The 16,067-nt window shown below is 51.3% G+C and overlaps 1 protein-coding gene across 1 annotated transcript in view; it reads right to left on the reverse strand.

Moving 5' to 3' along the window:
- The window catches only part of EVC2 (EvC ciliary complex subunit 2), a 132,512-nt gene that overhangs the window by 39,284 nt on the left and 77,161 nt on the right, over positions 1-16,067 (reverse strand). Inside the window, exons 13-15 of the mRNA XM_008048680.1 lie at positions 14,703-15,157; positions 10,586-10,790; positions 5,200-5,322 (exon numbers count right to left, since the gene is read on the reverse strand). Coding sequence (XP_008046871.1) covers positions 5,200-5,322; positions 10,586-10,790; positions 14,703-15,157 — 783 coding nt within the window. The remainder of the gene's footprint in view (positions 1-5,199; positions 5,323-10,585; positions 10,791-14,702; positions 15,158-16,067) is intronic.

Here is a 16,067-nt window from a genome sequence, read left to right on the forward strand (position 1 = left end):
TTTCAACAATGGGAAGTCCCTTGAAGTTCATGCAGCTGTGAAGATGGAGCGGGCTCTTGCTGACAACCCACCAAGAGCTGGAGTGAATATCTTCGACAGATCCTAGTCATGAAAGGAGCCACACAGCAGATGCTTCCAGCAAGCTCTGCTGCCCAGCAGTGAAGCCAAAGTCCCTTTGGGGACACCCCACTGCCTGCTAGGGGCTCCACCGTGGGTCTCTTGGTGGGTTGTCAGCAAGAGCCCGCTCCATCTTCACAGCTGCAAGAATTTCAAGGGACTTCCCATTGTTGAAACAAGGTAGTCATGGTTCATGTTATGTGTCAACTCAACTGGGCTAAGGGATGCCAAGGGGCCGGTAAAACATTATTTCTGGATGTGTCTTGTATGGCTATTTCTACAAAATATTAGCATTTGAATCAACAGACTGAGTAAAGGAGATTACCATCCCCAATAGGGGGTGGGAGAGGGCACTCATCCATCTCGGGTAGCCTGAATAGAACAAAGAGGTGAAAAAAGGGCAAATTCACTCCCTCTCTTGAGCTGGGATGTCCATCTTCTCCTCCCTGTGGACAGCGGCACTGCTGGTTCTCTGGCCTTTGGACTCTGGTATTCATACCACCAGCTCTCCTGGTTCCCAGGCCTTTGGACACAGACTGGATGACATCATCTGCTTCCAGGGTTCTCCAGCTTGCAGATGGGAGACTGTGGGCCTTCTTGGCCTCCCTAATTGCGTGACCCAATTTCCCTAATACATCTGCTTCTGTCTGGCTGGCTGTATCTATCTATCTATGTAATCATCTATTGATTTATCTAATACCTATCATCTATCACCTATCTATATATATCTATCCTCCGTCTGTCTCCTCTGCACTGTTTCTGGAGAACCCTGACCAATAACAAGATCAAGCAGCCCTCAGCTTCAGGCATCCACACAGAGTAAGGGCTGTCATTTCCCTCTGCAATTGCCCTGCAAATAAACAATCTGAACAAGCACCACACAAGTGCTAAAAAGGGAATCGATCAGTTTGGGGCAGAACATCAAAGCTGTTGACTCAAAGTGCCTGTTCTCTTGGCACCTGTCACAATGAAACGGCCGATTGTGGACACGAACCCTCAGAGAAGGTCATGGATAGCAAACGCCTCTCATCTGCCTCTCGCTGCAAAGCCTGGATCACGTAGCACACGGGACTGCTTCATGACTGGGCAAAGACTGGCACTGTCGCCCCCTGCAAAGCTAACCAGCACCTTCCTATCTGTTCTCCTCCTAAAAACTCTGACGAGTGGCTTGCCGTCGTCACCACCCTTGTTTTACAGGGCATTTGGTCGGGAGGCAGCAAGACAGTGATCAGGGCCAGTGAGCTTTAGATTCACGTGCTGGATCTGCCACTGCCGGGCTGCAGGAACCTGGGCGAATCTGCTCACTTTCTGAGATTCGGTTTCCACGTGTGTGAAACAGGAACGTGGAGTTTTCCTACTTCTTGAAGAAGTCGCGAGGGTTAAAGCGCACGATGACTAAGACACAGGCCAGCATCATCGTGGCCCTGGAGTTACTTCACTCCTCTGTGCCTCAAGTTCCTTCTGACACAGCAGTGGTAGTGGCGCTTCTTAGGGGATGTGTGAGGACCAAACAGTGGACAGAGAGAAAGCACTTAGCTCTTAATAAACCTCACTCTACATAGGCTCACATATAGAGCTCACATATGAATAGTCCAGACCACACGCACACACCCCATATACACACACCCTATTTAGCAAGCTGCCTGGAACACAACAGGCTCCACAAAAAAACAAATAAAAGAAGCAGACGCTGTTCTTATTAAAATGCCATCAAGATTTCCCCAAAGACACCCACTCTCCTATGTTTACTGCTGCACGATTCACAACAGCAGAACCATGGACCCCACCTAGGTGTCCATCAACAGTGGACTGGATAAAGAAAATGTGATACATACACACCATGGAATACTACACAGCCATTTTGGCAGTTCTGTGGTGAGTATGGAGATCAGTGCTCATGAAGACGCTCTGCAAGATGCCTGGTATTGGAGAGGAATTTGATAATGACTAGAAACAGTTTTGCTTTGTTAATGCTACTGTGTCATATTCACACTAATGCTTTCATAAGCTGAGTTAATTACAAAGAGCCCTATTTTATACACTGGGACAAAAGCAGAGGCCTGGGGAATAATCGACTTCCAGAGGACCATGAATGACAAAAAGAAACAGGTTAAGATTTTTTCAGCAGTGATACTCAGAGTATTATAATTAAAAACGAGTTCAACCTCTGCGGAAAACAGTGTGGTGATTTCAAAAAGAACTAGAAATTTACCTTTCATGTGACCCAGCAGTCTCCCTCCTGGGAATATTCCTGGAGGAACTCAAATCATTCTACCAAAAAGATACCTACCCGCACACGAATGTTTATTGCAGCACTATTCACAATAGCAAAAACACGGAACCAACCATGCTGCCCACTGAAACTGGACTGGATAAAAAACAATGTGGTACATATACACGACAAAATATTACGCAGCCATAAAAAACGACAAACATATGGACTTGGCATCAACTTGGATGGATTTAGAGTCGATCGTATCAGTGATCTATTACAGAAACAAAGATATTCTGGGGTAGGTGTACCACATTTTCGCACTCATAAGCAGACCCTGAACAGTTACCAGAGTACTATAAGAAAAGGGTTGGCAGTAGCAGGACACTGTCGGGGGGGGGGGGGGGCACATAACATCAGTAAGAGAACCTGATCTCAAACCAGGTAAAGGAGGCCCAAACTTTACCTGTCCGATGGTCACTTGTATCCCTAATCCTGAACTGTACCCCACATCTTTAAAATACAAAAAATTTTTAAAAACCTAAACAATACCGAAAATAATTAAGTAAGAGGAGTGGTAAGGAGATAAAAGCATCCAAAATGGAACAAAAAGCCCAAACAGAAGAAAAGGAAAAAAAAAATTTTTTTTTCTACTTGCCAACAAGAGACATAACTGTATTAAATGGTTGTGAAAATAAGTAATACAAAATTTATCTTGAGCCTTAAGGGAATGTAATGATGGGGCCTGAGTCATCTGACAGGGAGAGGTGACCTTTGTTTCTCTGTTTATAGACTGGCTTCCTTACTTACATCATTTTGTCAAAAGTTGCAAATGACTAACTGGCATCAGGGGAGACCCCAGCCCTCTTCACTTTTGATCCTCCTTATGGATTAATTCCCTCTTTCCTCTCTCCCTCAGAGGCTTCATGACCATCCTATGATCTAAGATGGAATGTTAAACACACTCTTTTAAATTGAAAAAGAAACAAAAACAAGCTATATGGAAAAGAAAACAAACTAACTAGATAGTTGTAACTTATAAATCAGCCTTGTATAGAAGACATTGTCACCTCGTTAAATGTATTTGTTTTCTTCCTATATAAGCAAGACCTTAACTTTTAACTTTGGAGCCCTGACCCCATTTCTTTGGAGTCTGTGTTTACCAGATGGCCACTCCCAGCTTTCCTCTTAAACGTTTTAAAACTGGGTTCTGACCCCTTTGGTTATTTCAGGTTGGCACAGTTTAAAAAAAAACACTACATGCAAAAACGGGCTCAGTGCCTTCTACTAAAATAGGCAAGAAAGTTTGGGCAAGAAAGGAGATGAGTTTCTTTGGTCCAGGATCCACAACATGATTCGATCTGGGCTTTAGGAAGAGGACGCTTCCTGCTGTATGGGGAATCCATTGGAAGGAAGAGGGAAAAATCAGGAAACAGTAAAGAGTCTGCTGCATACTTCTAGGCAACAATAAGGTGCTAGGCACAGCCAGGGACACGAGAAGTAGACAGATCAGGGGAAAGAACCGGGGGAGATGAAGCAGGGGCCAGTGGGGCATTCAGGAGGATGCCGAGGTCCAGCCTTGAGCTGCGTGATGGAAGTGGTGCCATCTGCGCCTGACTGCTCCACAGCCACCTCTGCGTTATCTTCTCACCCAGAAACTCACACTGCGACTCCCCTATTCCAAGGGTGCCCAGCCTTTGATAATGTTCCTCCACGGGCCTGCACCCCGTCCTCTGGCTGTGACCCAGGGCTCCAGAAAAGCAGCCTTTTCCCGGGGCCTCCAACTCTGGGCTCCCTCTGAGCCTGTACCGCGGCACTTTGGCACAGACTGGGACACCCAATTTCTAGGCCAAACCAAACCCAGCTTTCCCTTCTCCAGCAGCTCCTCTCTGACCAAGCCACCTTCGCTCTGGCGCATGTCGCCTCTTACAGAGGATTACCAACCAGCACATGTTGGAGGAAATGTGCCCTTTGCCCCGACCTGGGGCCATTTCCTCCCAGAGCTCGGAACTCAGGTGTGCTCCCTGGCCTCTCTCCAGCCTCTCCTCCTCTCCTGTATGGTAAACTGAAAATGAACTGGGCCGCCTGGCTCGGCTCTTCTCTTGCTTCTCTTTGGAAGCCTGACTTCTGCTCTGCTCGCAAGGGCCAGGGCAGGCTGTCCCCCAGGACCCTTCTAGTGACACTGTGATTGGACTCCCCTCGGGTGGTTTAGCAAGCCCGCTGGCTGCTTCACTAATTCAGATCTCTGAATTAGCTTTTAACAATAAGAAATATGACAATTTGCCCCTCTCAGTCTTATCGGCAAGTGGAGGCGAAACAAGTGGGAAGAATAAAGGTGTTTAGGGAAGGCTTCTTGGAAGAGGGTATACCTGAGGGGAAAGACAACACCTTACTACAGCCAAGGACAAAAGTCACGCATCCAGGTAAAGAGAGCGTCCCAGGAGACTCCGTGGTGCATGCTGCAAAATTCATGTAAAACGGGGCTGGAGGGAGAGGCCAGTCTGCCCACGGGAGCACAGAGGAGGGTGTGTGAGAGTAAAAGGGAGACGGAAGTAAAACAGCAGATGCAAACACCCCAGGGTAGAGCGTGCCCAAATACGGCAGCCACTGCAGCCAGCAGAGGCAAGGCCCCACCTGAAGGATGGCGGGAGACCCCCAGGCAGAGGAGCGGAGCAAGGAGGTTCCAGATGGCAGGCAGGGGGGAAAGGCATTCGGGAAGGAGTGGGTCCCACCCAGGGACCCGAAGGTGGCCAGCAGGTGTCTGGCTGGAGATGGACGGCACAGCCCTGGAGGGCTCTGCGTGCGGGCAAGCGGGTCGGCTGTCAGCCCGCCAAACGCAGAGAAACAAAAGGCACAGCAGAAGCACTGACCTTCTCCACCAGGTCTTCAGGGGCCTGCTCCTCACAGAGGTGAATTTTGTCCTCCAGGCACTTCTTCAAAAGGTCGATCTTGCTTTTGCTCTTGGACCGTGGCTTTCTCGCCTTAGACAGCTGCTAGAGAGGGGTCAGAGAACACATTGGCAAGAAGGCGAGCCGCGGCACGTCCGTGCAGCCCACAAGGCTCCGCGGGCAGAGAGAAGTTTTTGCAGCTCACAGAACCGCTCAACTTCACCTCGGCCCAGAGCGGGAGGAAAGGCAAGTTTTCCTGGAATGAGCTGGGTTTTGAGGGCCTTTGGTCCTCTCACACTCTGGGAGGCCCACCAAAGGGAGGAGAGGGAGTCCAATGGGCAGAACCAGAGCTTTGGAGTCAGGCAGGTAGTGGACACAAGCAGGTCTGCGCACTCATGAGCTGCGTGACCCCAGACCCATCAGGCTCTCTGAGCAGGGGACGTGAGGGATGAGGTCCCAGGCCTTGTGATGCTTCCGTGACAAGGAGAAAACCATCAGTAAATGTGCAAACAAATAGCTGAGGACACTACCCGATGGCGGATGGGTGTGACAAAGGACAAAGGCTACTATGACAGCGTGCAGGGATTATTTCCCCTTGAGTGGGCAGGGAGAATGCCTGCCAGGGGTACAGGTCTGCGGAGTACAGGTACACACCGCACACACAGAGCTCACCGCGGGCAGACACCCCAGAGTCACAGCCTGCACAGACATATCTGCCTCTTCTCCAACACGTGACATTTTGGCTGAGACCCTGATGCCAAGAAGGGAACACAACCCGCCAGGTACAGCACCAGTGGGCTCCAGGCCCTGAAGGGGGAACAAGCTCAGGGCTGCAATGGAATGACAGAGAGTGAAGGTGCTTGGAGAGGAGGTCGTGGGTGCTCGGTCAACTGTCACTCAGATAATAAATGGGAGTAGCAGATGCTACACAGTCTCTGAGCCTTGGTCTACTCGTCTGGAAAATGGAGACAATCGTATCAACCCCAAAGGATTACTGCAAGAGCGTAATACAACAACAGAACAGAACAGAACAACATAACACAACACAACAGAATATGGCACCACATATAAAAGAATATCACAACACGCAGGAGGGCAAAACGTAACACGGCATAGCGTGGCCTGACGGAACACACTGCCACTGAGGGGCTTGGCGCTGTACCTGGCGGGTGGTGTTCCCAGTGAGTGCTTGTCTCCTTTCTGTCACTCCCACCCACCCTTCCTCCTCTCTCTCAGCACACCCCTGGAGGTCCTGTTACCTTCCCAAGCCCATTGTGGCCCTGAACCCAGACCTGCCCACCAGACTCGACCCAGGCACTTTAGCCATCACTTTGGCGGGCCACGGCAACCACGCACGCAAGGCCCCCACGTCCCGAGAGCCTGTCCCAGCCCTCCCAGAAAGCAAGTCTACACGTAATCATTTAGACCGAGACTTGGGCTTACAGAGTTCAAGTGCCCCCTTCAACAGAGGAGGAGACAGGCCAGGAGAGCTGCAGAAGTGGCCCAAAGCCACACCGCAGGAGCCCTGAGAATGAAGAACCAAGTTTCCTGACTCCTGGGCCACATCTTGTTCAGTGCTCACTCACGCCAGGCTCAGAAGAGATGCCCTACGAGTAAACTACTGTTTCCATTTCCCCATGGAACAGGGATAACTTTTTTTAAAAAGTGTGTCAGCGCCTCCAGTGAGCAGGACCCTGACGCCCGGAGTGTAGACTGAAGCTGTGAAGGGATTAAGGCTTGGGGGGTGGGGTGGGTGTGGGAGCCGACCGTGCACATCTCTGCCCCCCAACTCCAGGGAGAGCGATGCCAAGCCGGTAGCCTGAAGTCGGCCTTGGAGGAATATTTCCACGATGGAAATGGCCAAATGCTGCAAGTCAGGAGATCCTTCCCTTCCTGAGCGCTTTCTCAGCACTGCTCCCACCAGGGGCCTGGCCATGTGCAGCCGAAGAGCATGCTGGAACTTGTGTCCCAGATGAGAGAGCCATGGAAAGGTCTGAACCAAGTGGGGGGGTGGTGAATGTGACTTGTGCAGCTCTTCAGAGTTTACGAGGCCTTTGAAACCTTTCCGTAAATGGTCTGAGCGTCCTGGGCACCACTGGCCGATTACCTTCGCCATTAGGTACTGAGTGTTTGGTGATCCCAACAGGAGTTGTAAAGGAAAAGGAGGGGTTACTTAGTGGTGAGAAGACAGAGAGGTAAAAGAGGGTCCAGCAACAGTGATATTGTGAGCACCTGCTAATTCCACTCTACCTATTAGCTCACCTGATTCCCTAATATTGCATTATCTTCATTATGTCCATGTTACAAAGGACAAAATGGAGACGAAAACACCCATTTTTTGCTGGGTGTGACGGCTCACACCTGTAATGCTTCGGGAGGCAGAGGCAGGAGGATTGCCTGACAACAGGAATTCAAGACCAGCCTGGGTGACTGGGTGAGAGCTTGTCTCTCCAAAAAAACAAAACAAAACAAAACCAGCTGGGCACTGTAGCACATACCTATAGTCCCAGCTATTTGGAGACTGAGACAGGAGGACCACTTGAACCTGAGTTCGAGGCTGCAGTGAGCTAGAAACACACTGCTCCACTGCAGCCGGGGTGACAGAGCAAGACCCTGTCTGTACAAACAAACAAACAAGTTTTGCCCCAGACCTCGGTGCTCAAGACACCTGGGCAGGCTTTACCACCTGCTCTGCAGCTCCTTAAGGATGGAGCATGTGAAATGAGTTCAGCCAGCTGCGAGGTCCAGGACCCGCAGACCAGGCCCTGTCCCCTAGAAGATGTGCAGCAAGCAACTCATGACAGGACAGATGACATCTGCCCCTCTGAGGCAGAGGGCAAGGCCATTTCCACCTGAACACCAAGTACCTCGGGCAACTTTAAAGTCAGAAACTTCATTCCTGCCCAGACTGATCACCTTAAAAGTCAGGCAATAGCAGGTCATGGACTCCCATGCCTCACTTCAGTGATACGGAAGTATTTTCCTCCCTGTTCCAAAATCTTTTTTTAATTTATTTTATTTTTTATTTTTATTTTTTGAGTTGGAGTCTCACTCTGGCACCCAGGCTGGAGGGCAGTGGCATGCGCCCAGCCACCGCAGCCTTGACCTGCGGGGCTCAGGCCATCCTTCCACCTCGGCCTTCCAAGTCGCTGGAACTACAGGCGTGTGCTCCCACACCTGGCTAATTTTTGATTTACTATAGAGACGAGGTCTCGCCAAGTTGCCCGGGTGGTTCTCGAACCTGCGGGCTCAGGCAATCCACTCACCTCAGTCTCCCAAAGTGCTATTACAGGTGAAGCCACCCAGCCCAACCCAGGATCTTTTCAATTGTTGATCATCTATCCCTTCCGCTTTAACTACCACCATGTTATATATCCCCACATACTTATATGAACAGAAATAGAAAAACACTTAAAAAAATTAAGAGTGTAAAAGCCTCTCAAAGTTGCTTCTGTATCCACTGATTTTTATTCCAAAAGGATATGTCTGAATTTTTTACTTCCACTGAAGGAAAAGCAGTGAGTTTAAAGTCAGAAAACAAATACCAGTTCTGAGCCACGTTCTCTATTTCCTATAGGTCAATTCATTTTTCCTCTGCTGGTCAGTTTTCTCATCTGTAAAATGGGGACATCACACTGACCTCCTGGCACGGCTGTGGACTTCAGCTTAAGTGGTTTTAATATGTTTCCAGCCTCAACATATGATCTGGGAACCACCCAAAACTGGAATTTATTTATTAAAAATTGTGTATCTATTCATACATGTTTAAACTTTAGACATGTTTAAAATAATCTCCATTTGGTGCAGTACACCTCTCAAGGCACTTTTTCCACTGCTCAAAACAGTTTTTGAGCTTGTCCATTTGATGCCTTTTAGTGCTTCTGTTGTTTTTTGTTCCACCTCTTCCACAGCGGCAAAACATTCCCTTCTGAGAACTTTTTCCAAATCCAGAGAAACAGAAAAAAGTCACTTGGGGCAAGAGTGGGTGAATAGGGAGGGTAGGGATGGGGGCATGCCACTTTTGGTCAAAAACTGCTGAACAGTCAGTGCAGAGTGGGCAGGTGTGCTTGCAAGTCACCCATCATGAGATGTGCAAACGCACTGAAAGAATCGGAAAAAAAAAAAAAATTTCAGTGAAGCCAAACAGCCTCTCACAACAATGCTCGCTGGTACACTGCTGCTGCTGGATTCCTAAAACACTCACCTAGTGGGGGGAGCCTGTACTACAAGGGTTCCGCCCTCCAAAAGATAATTCCAGGTTTTTGGGGGGGGGGTCCCTCCCCTCTTATTATCACCTCAAGAGAAGCCCTGACATTTTGCACACGCCTGGTGCTTGGTTGGTTGGATGGCGGAGCTCACAAAACTCACTGCACACCCACTATGTGCCTGACGCTACTGAGTGGTGAGCAAGCGGGAGACCTCGTTTTTCGTGGGAGCCCAGAAAACAAGCAAGTCAAGAAACTGGGACATTTCAGACAATGGTAAATATGAGACATGAAACCCAGCCGTGGGATGAAGACGGTCTGGGGAGAGGGTTGTCTTAGGGGCTCAGGGAGGGCCTCTCTGTGGAGGTGACATCTGTCGACTACAAAGCATGCTGTTGGCAGAGGAAACTAAGTCTGAAGGCCTCGTCTTGGGTCGGGTTCTCCAGAAGCAGAGCCTGAGGCAGGGGACTGGGTGCACACGGTTTCCCAGGGAGGCCTCTTGAGGAGTCACCTGTCGGGGACAGGGGAACAGGACAGGACAGGATGCGGAAGGGCCAAGCAAAGCTGGAGCCTCAGGTGAAGGCTAGCCTGGTGTGGTCCCTGGAAGGTTCTAGAGCTGAAAACTGCACCCAAGAATTATCTGTCCGTGGGCACACAACAGTCGCTCCCTCAAAGGTAGCTTTCAGGCACCATCCTTTAAGACCCAGTGTGAGACACACCCTTTTCCTGGCCCACAGCAGGAAGCTGAGCATTCCTCCATGGGGCCACCTACAGAAGAGCCCTCTGTGCCCTTAGGGGGTCGCTGGCTGTCAAGGAGGGAGGGGGCGGAAGTGAGTGTGTGGTCTCAGGCCAGGTGGCTCCCACTGGGAGAAGGTCGTAACAGGCACCCAGGAGTGGCCAGCACTCATGGCTGCCAGTGGACAGTGCCCTGACTGGCCCAGGCAAGGGGATCAGGACATGGCACCAGCGGTGTCCGCCAGACCTGAAGGTCAGGACGACCCTGGAAGTTTCTGAAACAGCCAGCCCCCAACACGGCTGGAGAGGAGAGGACGGGAGAGTGTGAGAGAAGATGAAGACAGCAGAGAGGACAGACCCTGTAGGATCAGCCGGCGGGGGACGGCCCAGCCACTGCAGTCCAGAGGCCACCAGCATGTCCATCCTACCTGCAGCTCGGGGGCAGCCAGGGCCTGGTCCAGTTTCAGGAACTCCGCCTCTCGCCAGGCCGTCTGAAACTGCTGCAGCAGGACTCGGGCCCGGATTCTGGGGAGGGCCAAGCTCCTGTCCATCTGAGCGAAGCAGCCGTGGACCTCCTGTCTCATCCTGAGCAGCTCCTCTTCGGACAGGGAGAAAGCCGAGGAGCAGAGCTTCCTGGAGGAAGAATGGCGACACACGCTTACCCGGAGAAAACACGGGGCTGGGCTGCGGTGGTAAAGCTGGCAAAGCTGGCAAAGTTCACTCCTCAGACCCATGATTCAAGCCACAAGCACTGACTGAGCGCTGGGTCGTGTTGGAGATAACACGTCAGGGCTGAGAATTAGAGCTCAGTGAGGCAAGCCCATGAGGGTGTCTTTGAGGACGCCATAAGTCTTCCAGCGTGCGTGGCCTCGAACGTGAGCTGGTCGGACTTCAGGAACAGACACGAAAACAAAGCATTGCCCACCAACCCTGGGCAGCAGCCTACTTTAAGTAGGGACCAGTGGGAAGACGCTCAGCTCAGCTCAGGGGTGTCGGGGAAAAGAGAGTCTAGTCTCTTGCACTTGGCTCTGTCGCTTAGTGGAAACCTATGCTGTGCTGGAAACCATGAGTGATTTAGTATTATGAGTTGGGTTGTGTTCCCCAGAGACCTGTCCAAGCCCTAACCCTAGGATCTGTGACTGTCACTTGTTTTGAAAATAGGGTCTTTGCAGATGTCATCAAGAAAAGATTTAAGACGCAGTCACACTAGAGCAGAGAGGGCCCTTAGTCCAAGACAGTGGGTGTCCTTGCAAGCAAAGGAGAAGACAGACAAACGCACAGGAAGGCCAGGTGATCACAGAGGCAGAGGCTGGAGTGAGACGTCTGTAAGCCAACAAAAGCCAAGGACTGCCAGCAACACCAGAAGCTGGGAGAAAGGTCTGGGGCAGATCCTTCCCTCAAGCCTTCAGAGTCAGCATGGCCCGCCAATACCTCGATCCCGGATTTCTAACCTCCAGAAATGTGCATGAGTACATTTCTGCTGTTTTAAGCCATGCAGTTTGTGGTGCTTTGTTATGGCAGCACTAAGAAACAAAGACCTTTACAGGCATCTTTGCTCACCCTTATACCAGTCCTCACGTTGCAGATGAGGGAACTGAGGACATTCCTGCTTCCTTTCCAGCAAGCCCTGCAGCCCACTCAAAAGAAGAGTCCCCATGAGACCACTTGCCCAGCCTCATGGGAGTCGGTTCTGGCCGACGAGATGCAAGGGGAAGTCTGTGGGGACTGCTGCACAGAATTGCCTCCCTGGCCCCGAAGACGACGCTCCAGAAAGAGGCCTTCTTTCTTCTTTCCTGTTTTGGGCAGTGGGTGTCTACTCCCTTATTCATCCAGCAAACATTCTCTATAGGCAAACACGGAGGTGTTGGGTTATTCCGGCAATAGTCCGTCAACACCGGCTGCATAAAATACACTTTGTGGATGCTTCAGGGTTCAGAGATACCTCCCGTGGCTGTCCAGGGTCAGGCTGACGCTAACCCAGATCTCCAGGTGGGAATGTGGTTTGGGGGCTCAGCAAGAAAGTTCTCTCGTGGAAACAGAACGGGGCCTTCAGGGATCAGGTGGGACCTCGGCTGAAATCAGCATGGAGGCCCAGAGCCCAGGCCACGTGACACTTTACTTGGGATCCTTACTCTTCGAGGCCCCACGACGGTTCAAGCAACTTTGGAAACCGCCCCTTGCACCTTCCCTGTGGTCACCTTTGCCCTCTGCTTGCTTGTGACGTGGAATCCAAAGAGAAAGCAACTCCGAGATGAATCCAAGTCATTATTCTTGCCCACCTTCACAGGAGACCAGCCCCTGGCAGGGCTGTCTCAAGCCTTGGCTACACAAGCACCAAGAGAATGCAGAAACACAGGAGGAAAGATCTTTGCCCCGAAGGGGCTTAAAAACCATGGCAGGAACTTAGGAGAGAAGTCTCAAAGACACACTTGCCTTGGCAAAAATCTTCCTCATTAATTCCAACTTCAGCGGACCAAGTTTACAGCAACTCCACCTTGCTTGAAACTGGGAAACTTCTAAAAATGTGTTTCAAAACTACTGGGCAAAGCCATTTTTGCACAATGCCGCAGAAATAAAGGCTGCAACCTTTTAGAATTTTGAGTATGTATATAAGCAGATTCACATTGTGTGCATCATGAGCTGACCCTCTTTGACCCTTAGAAAAATCAGAGTTTTCCGAGGGCCAAGAGCCAGAGAGTTCTCTGTGCCCGAGGATGGCTAAAGAAGCAGTGGCTTTCGCAATACTCCCTACTCAGTGGATCCACAGTGAAGTCAGGGAACGTTAACCTCTGGTAACAGGACTGCCAGATGTAATTCGCACACGATGACGACTCCAGAACCGGTGTGCACACGTCCAGAGAACTTGCTGGAATGTGGACTGAGCTGAATAATTGCTATTGAGGACGATTCATGGCAATAAGGAATGGCATTTAAGCGTCTGAGTTTTACAGGAGTGGAGAAGACAGCGTCTGGTTCTCCTTGTCAGGAAAGCAAAAACTAACAGAGTGAAAGACGGGGCTGGAACCACAAGAGTGCAAGATAGGAAAGAGCCAGAGGTCACTTAATGCCAACACCTGGGGACTTATCCTCCTGGTAGGAAAGTTAGTTCCCAGGGACAAGAACTGTGTAGGAAGGGGCATCACATCTCTGAGGCCAGCAAGATGCTGAGAGAGACCGTCCACCGTGGAAGGAGGGGAGCTTGCAGACGGCTGCTCTGCCCTCCGACATCCATCAAACGGTCCGAGAAGAGCCCAGGCTCTTACGTAAGTATTGTCTTCACATTTAAACCACTCGATAGCACCGTGTGCTGCTGAAAGCATGCTAAGTCACTGTGGTCTGCATTTTACAGACAAGAAAGATGAGAGGTCAAATAACCTGCCCACACTCAAACAGCAGGTGGTGGTCCTGGGACTGAAACCCAGGCCTTTCGGTCTACACGGCCCACGTTCCATTCCACACTACGTTTAGGGCTGCTCCGGTTTCTAATCTGATGTGTCAGCTGCAAACCACCACCAAACCTCTGTTGGTCTCTATTACGCCACTAAAGTCTCCCTCGTTGGGGCGAGCCAAATCTCCTTCACACAAAGAACTGGCAAATGCTGCAGAGACGTGAAAGACTGCAGGACATTGGCCCCTCCGAGACGTCACTCCAATCAGTCCTCAATTTTTCCATAGCTCTTCCCTATCTTTAAAAACTTTATGGGCGCTAAGGATTCATTATTTTCTAGTTTCTCACAGCAACAGTGTTAGTCAGCTGTGGCCTCTACATCCTACCCAGAAGCCGAAGCCATTAGATGGCTCTTGAATTAATCAGAAGAAATATACTAGCAGGGCATGGTGGCACGTGCCTGTAGTTCCAGCTGTCTGAGAGGCAAAGTGGAAGAACTGCCTGAGCCCAGGAGGCTGAGGCTGCAGTGAGCTGTGACTGCGCCACTGCACTCCAGCCTGGACGACAGAGTGAGAACCCGACACACACACACACACACACACACACACACACACACAAGCCCAACTAACGAACTAATGCATGAAACAGCCAAGTGAAAAGATGGTGCAGTGTGTGTGGAAGAACTAAAACTAAGGCCCACAATGATGTGTGGCCATGACATCTGTGACACCACAAGGGCCCGGCATGGCCTCACCACAAGTGCCTCGCCCCATTCTGCGCCCACGGATACGGTCCCCTTCCCCAGTGACCCTTCTTATCCAGGGAACAATGCGGTTCCTGCTTATCCCTGAGGGCGGCAGGCCCAGCTCCCCCACCACCCGCAGAACAAGCCGTCACATCCTCCCAAGGGAGCCAGGGGCCGCCCCACCCTCCTGGTACTACACAGCCTGCCTGCTGTGCCCGGCTCTGGACTCTGTTCAATCCCTGAGCAGCCCTGCGTGACGCCCAGGGTCCTCCTCGACGGGCTGAGTGCCCGTGATGGAGCGCGGCCGGCGAGCTCATCCGTCCCGGATCGGGTCGGGCGTCTCGAGCTTGGCCATCTCACCGCAGGGCACACCCGGGTGGACGGGGGGACCAGAATCCGCAGGGCCACTCACGTAAAGATCACGCGCTCCCAGCGTCTCAGCTCCGCCTGCTCCTCGGCCGAGGCCTCCGGGGCGTCGTCCTTCAGCCTCTGCCTCACTCCCCGGACGCCCTCCCGGTCCCTGTCACGCTCCTCGCCCTCCAGCTGCTGGGCCCGCGCAGCCAGGTCCTTCCCGTGCTCCTCCAGGATGGGCTGCAGGAAGAGCCAGGGCACGCCCCGCTTGAGCAGCTCCTGGGTCAGCGCCGTGTTCTGGAGGCGCCGCAGCTCCTCGGCGGCCTTCTCGGACAGCGAGAGGGTCAGGGCCTTGAGCGCGTCCAGCGCAGCCTGATCCAGCTGCTCCTGCAGCTCCTCCAGGGCGGCGCTGTGCTCCGCCATCATGCTCCTCTGCTGGCCCAAGGCCTGGCCCACATCCTCGGCGGCTCGGAAGGCCTCGCCCACGGACAGTTGCTCCCTCCGCTGCTCCTTGTGCTGGCAGGAATTTGGGAGAGAAAGAGTAAGTGGGCGCGGTGGTCTCACTTTTGGGAAAACACTGTCGAAACCCATTGCAAGGGGCACAGAATGTTTATGCCTCTCCCCCTGCCCCAAATCCCATGCTTAGAAAATCACCCTTCAGAAAATAAGATAAAACACAGGGAAAACTTCACTTGCCCAGTACTTATGGAGCACGCATTTATTAAGTAGGTAAACCCTCTGGATTCCGATCCTGGAACCTCCGTTCACAAGCTGAGTGACCCAAAGCAAAGTGTCTCACCCTCTGTGTGCCTCCAGTTCCCAATCTCTAAAACGGGCATAATAATAATAGGATCTATGTCAAAGAGTAGTTGTGAGGATTGTGTGCGTTGCCTAATACGTATACAGCTTTCAGAAAAGTCCCTGGTACAGAGCCTATGCCAATACATGTCTGCTGTTATTATTACTATGCACCAAGCACATCGTATCTGTAAATTATGATACTATAAGGGGAAAAAAGCCCTGAGATCCTTGAGAGGCAACATAAATGAAGAGATCGGCAAAGGCCTTTTAAGGAAGAAGATCTAAGCGAGATCCGAGGGAGAAGGTCTTATCTAAATCAGGTTAAGAAATGGGAAAAGAACGTTCCTGGGAGAAAGAATAGTAGTTTGTGCAAAAGCCCTGTGGTGTGAAAAAAACGGACATGCAGAAAGATGGCTACCATGGTGTTGCTTATAACAGTGTTGACAGCCGGGCTGGGTGGCTCAGGCTGTAATCCCGCACTTTGGGAGGCTGAGGTGAGTGGATTGCTTGAGCCCACGGGTTCAAGACCCGCCTGGGCAACTTGGCGAGACCTCATCTCTACAATAAATCAAAAATTAGCTGGGTGTGGTAGCACACGCCTGTAGTTCCGGCTACTCGGAAGGCT

The sequence above is a fragment of the Carlito syrichta genome, unplaced genomic scaffold (genome assembly GCF_000164805.1).
Source record: "Carlito syrichta isolate Samal-C Ts95f unplaced genomic scaffold, Tarsius_syrichta-2.0.1 Scaffold126498, whole genome shotgun sequence".
Lineage (NCBI taxonomy): Eukaryota > Metazoa > Chordata > Mammalia > Primates > Tarsiidae > Carlito > Carlito syrichta.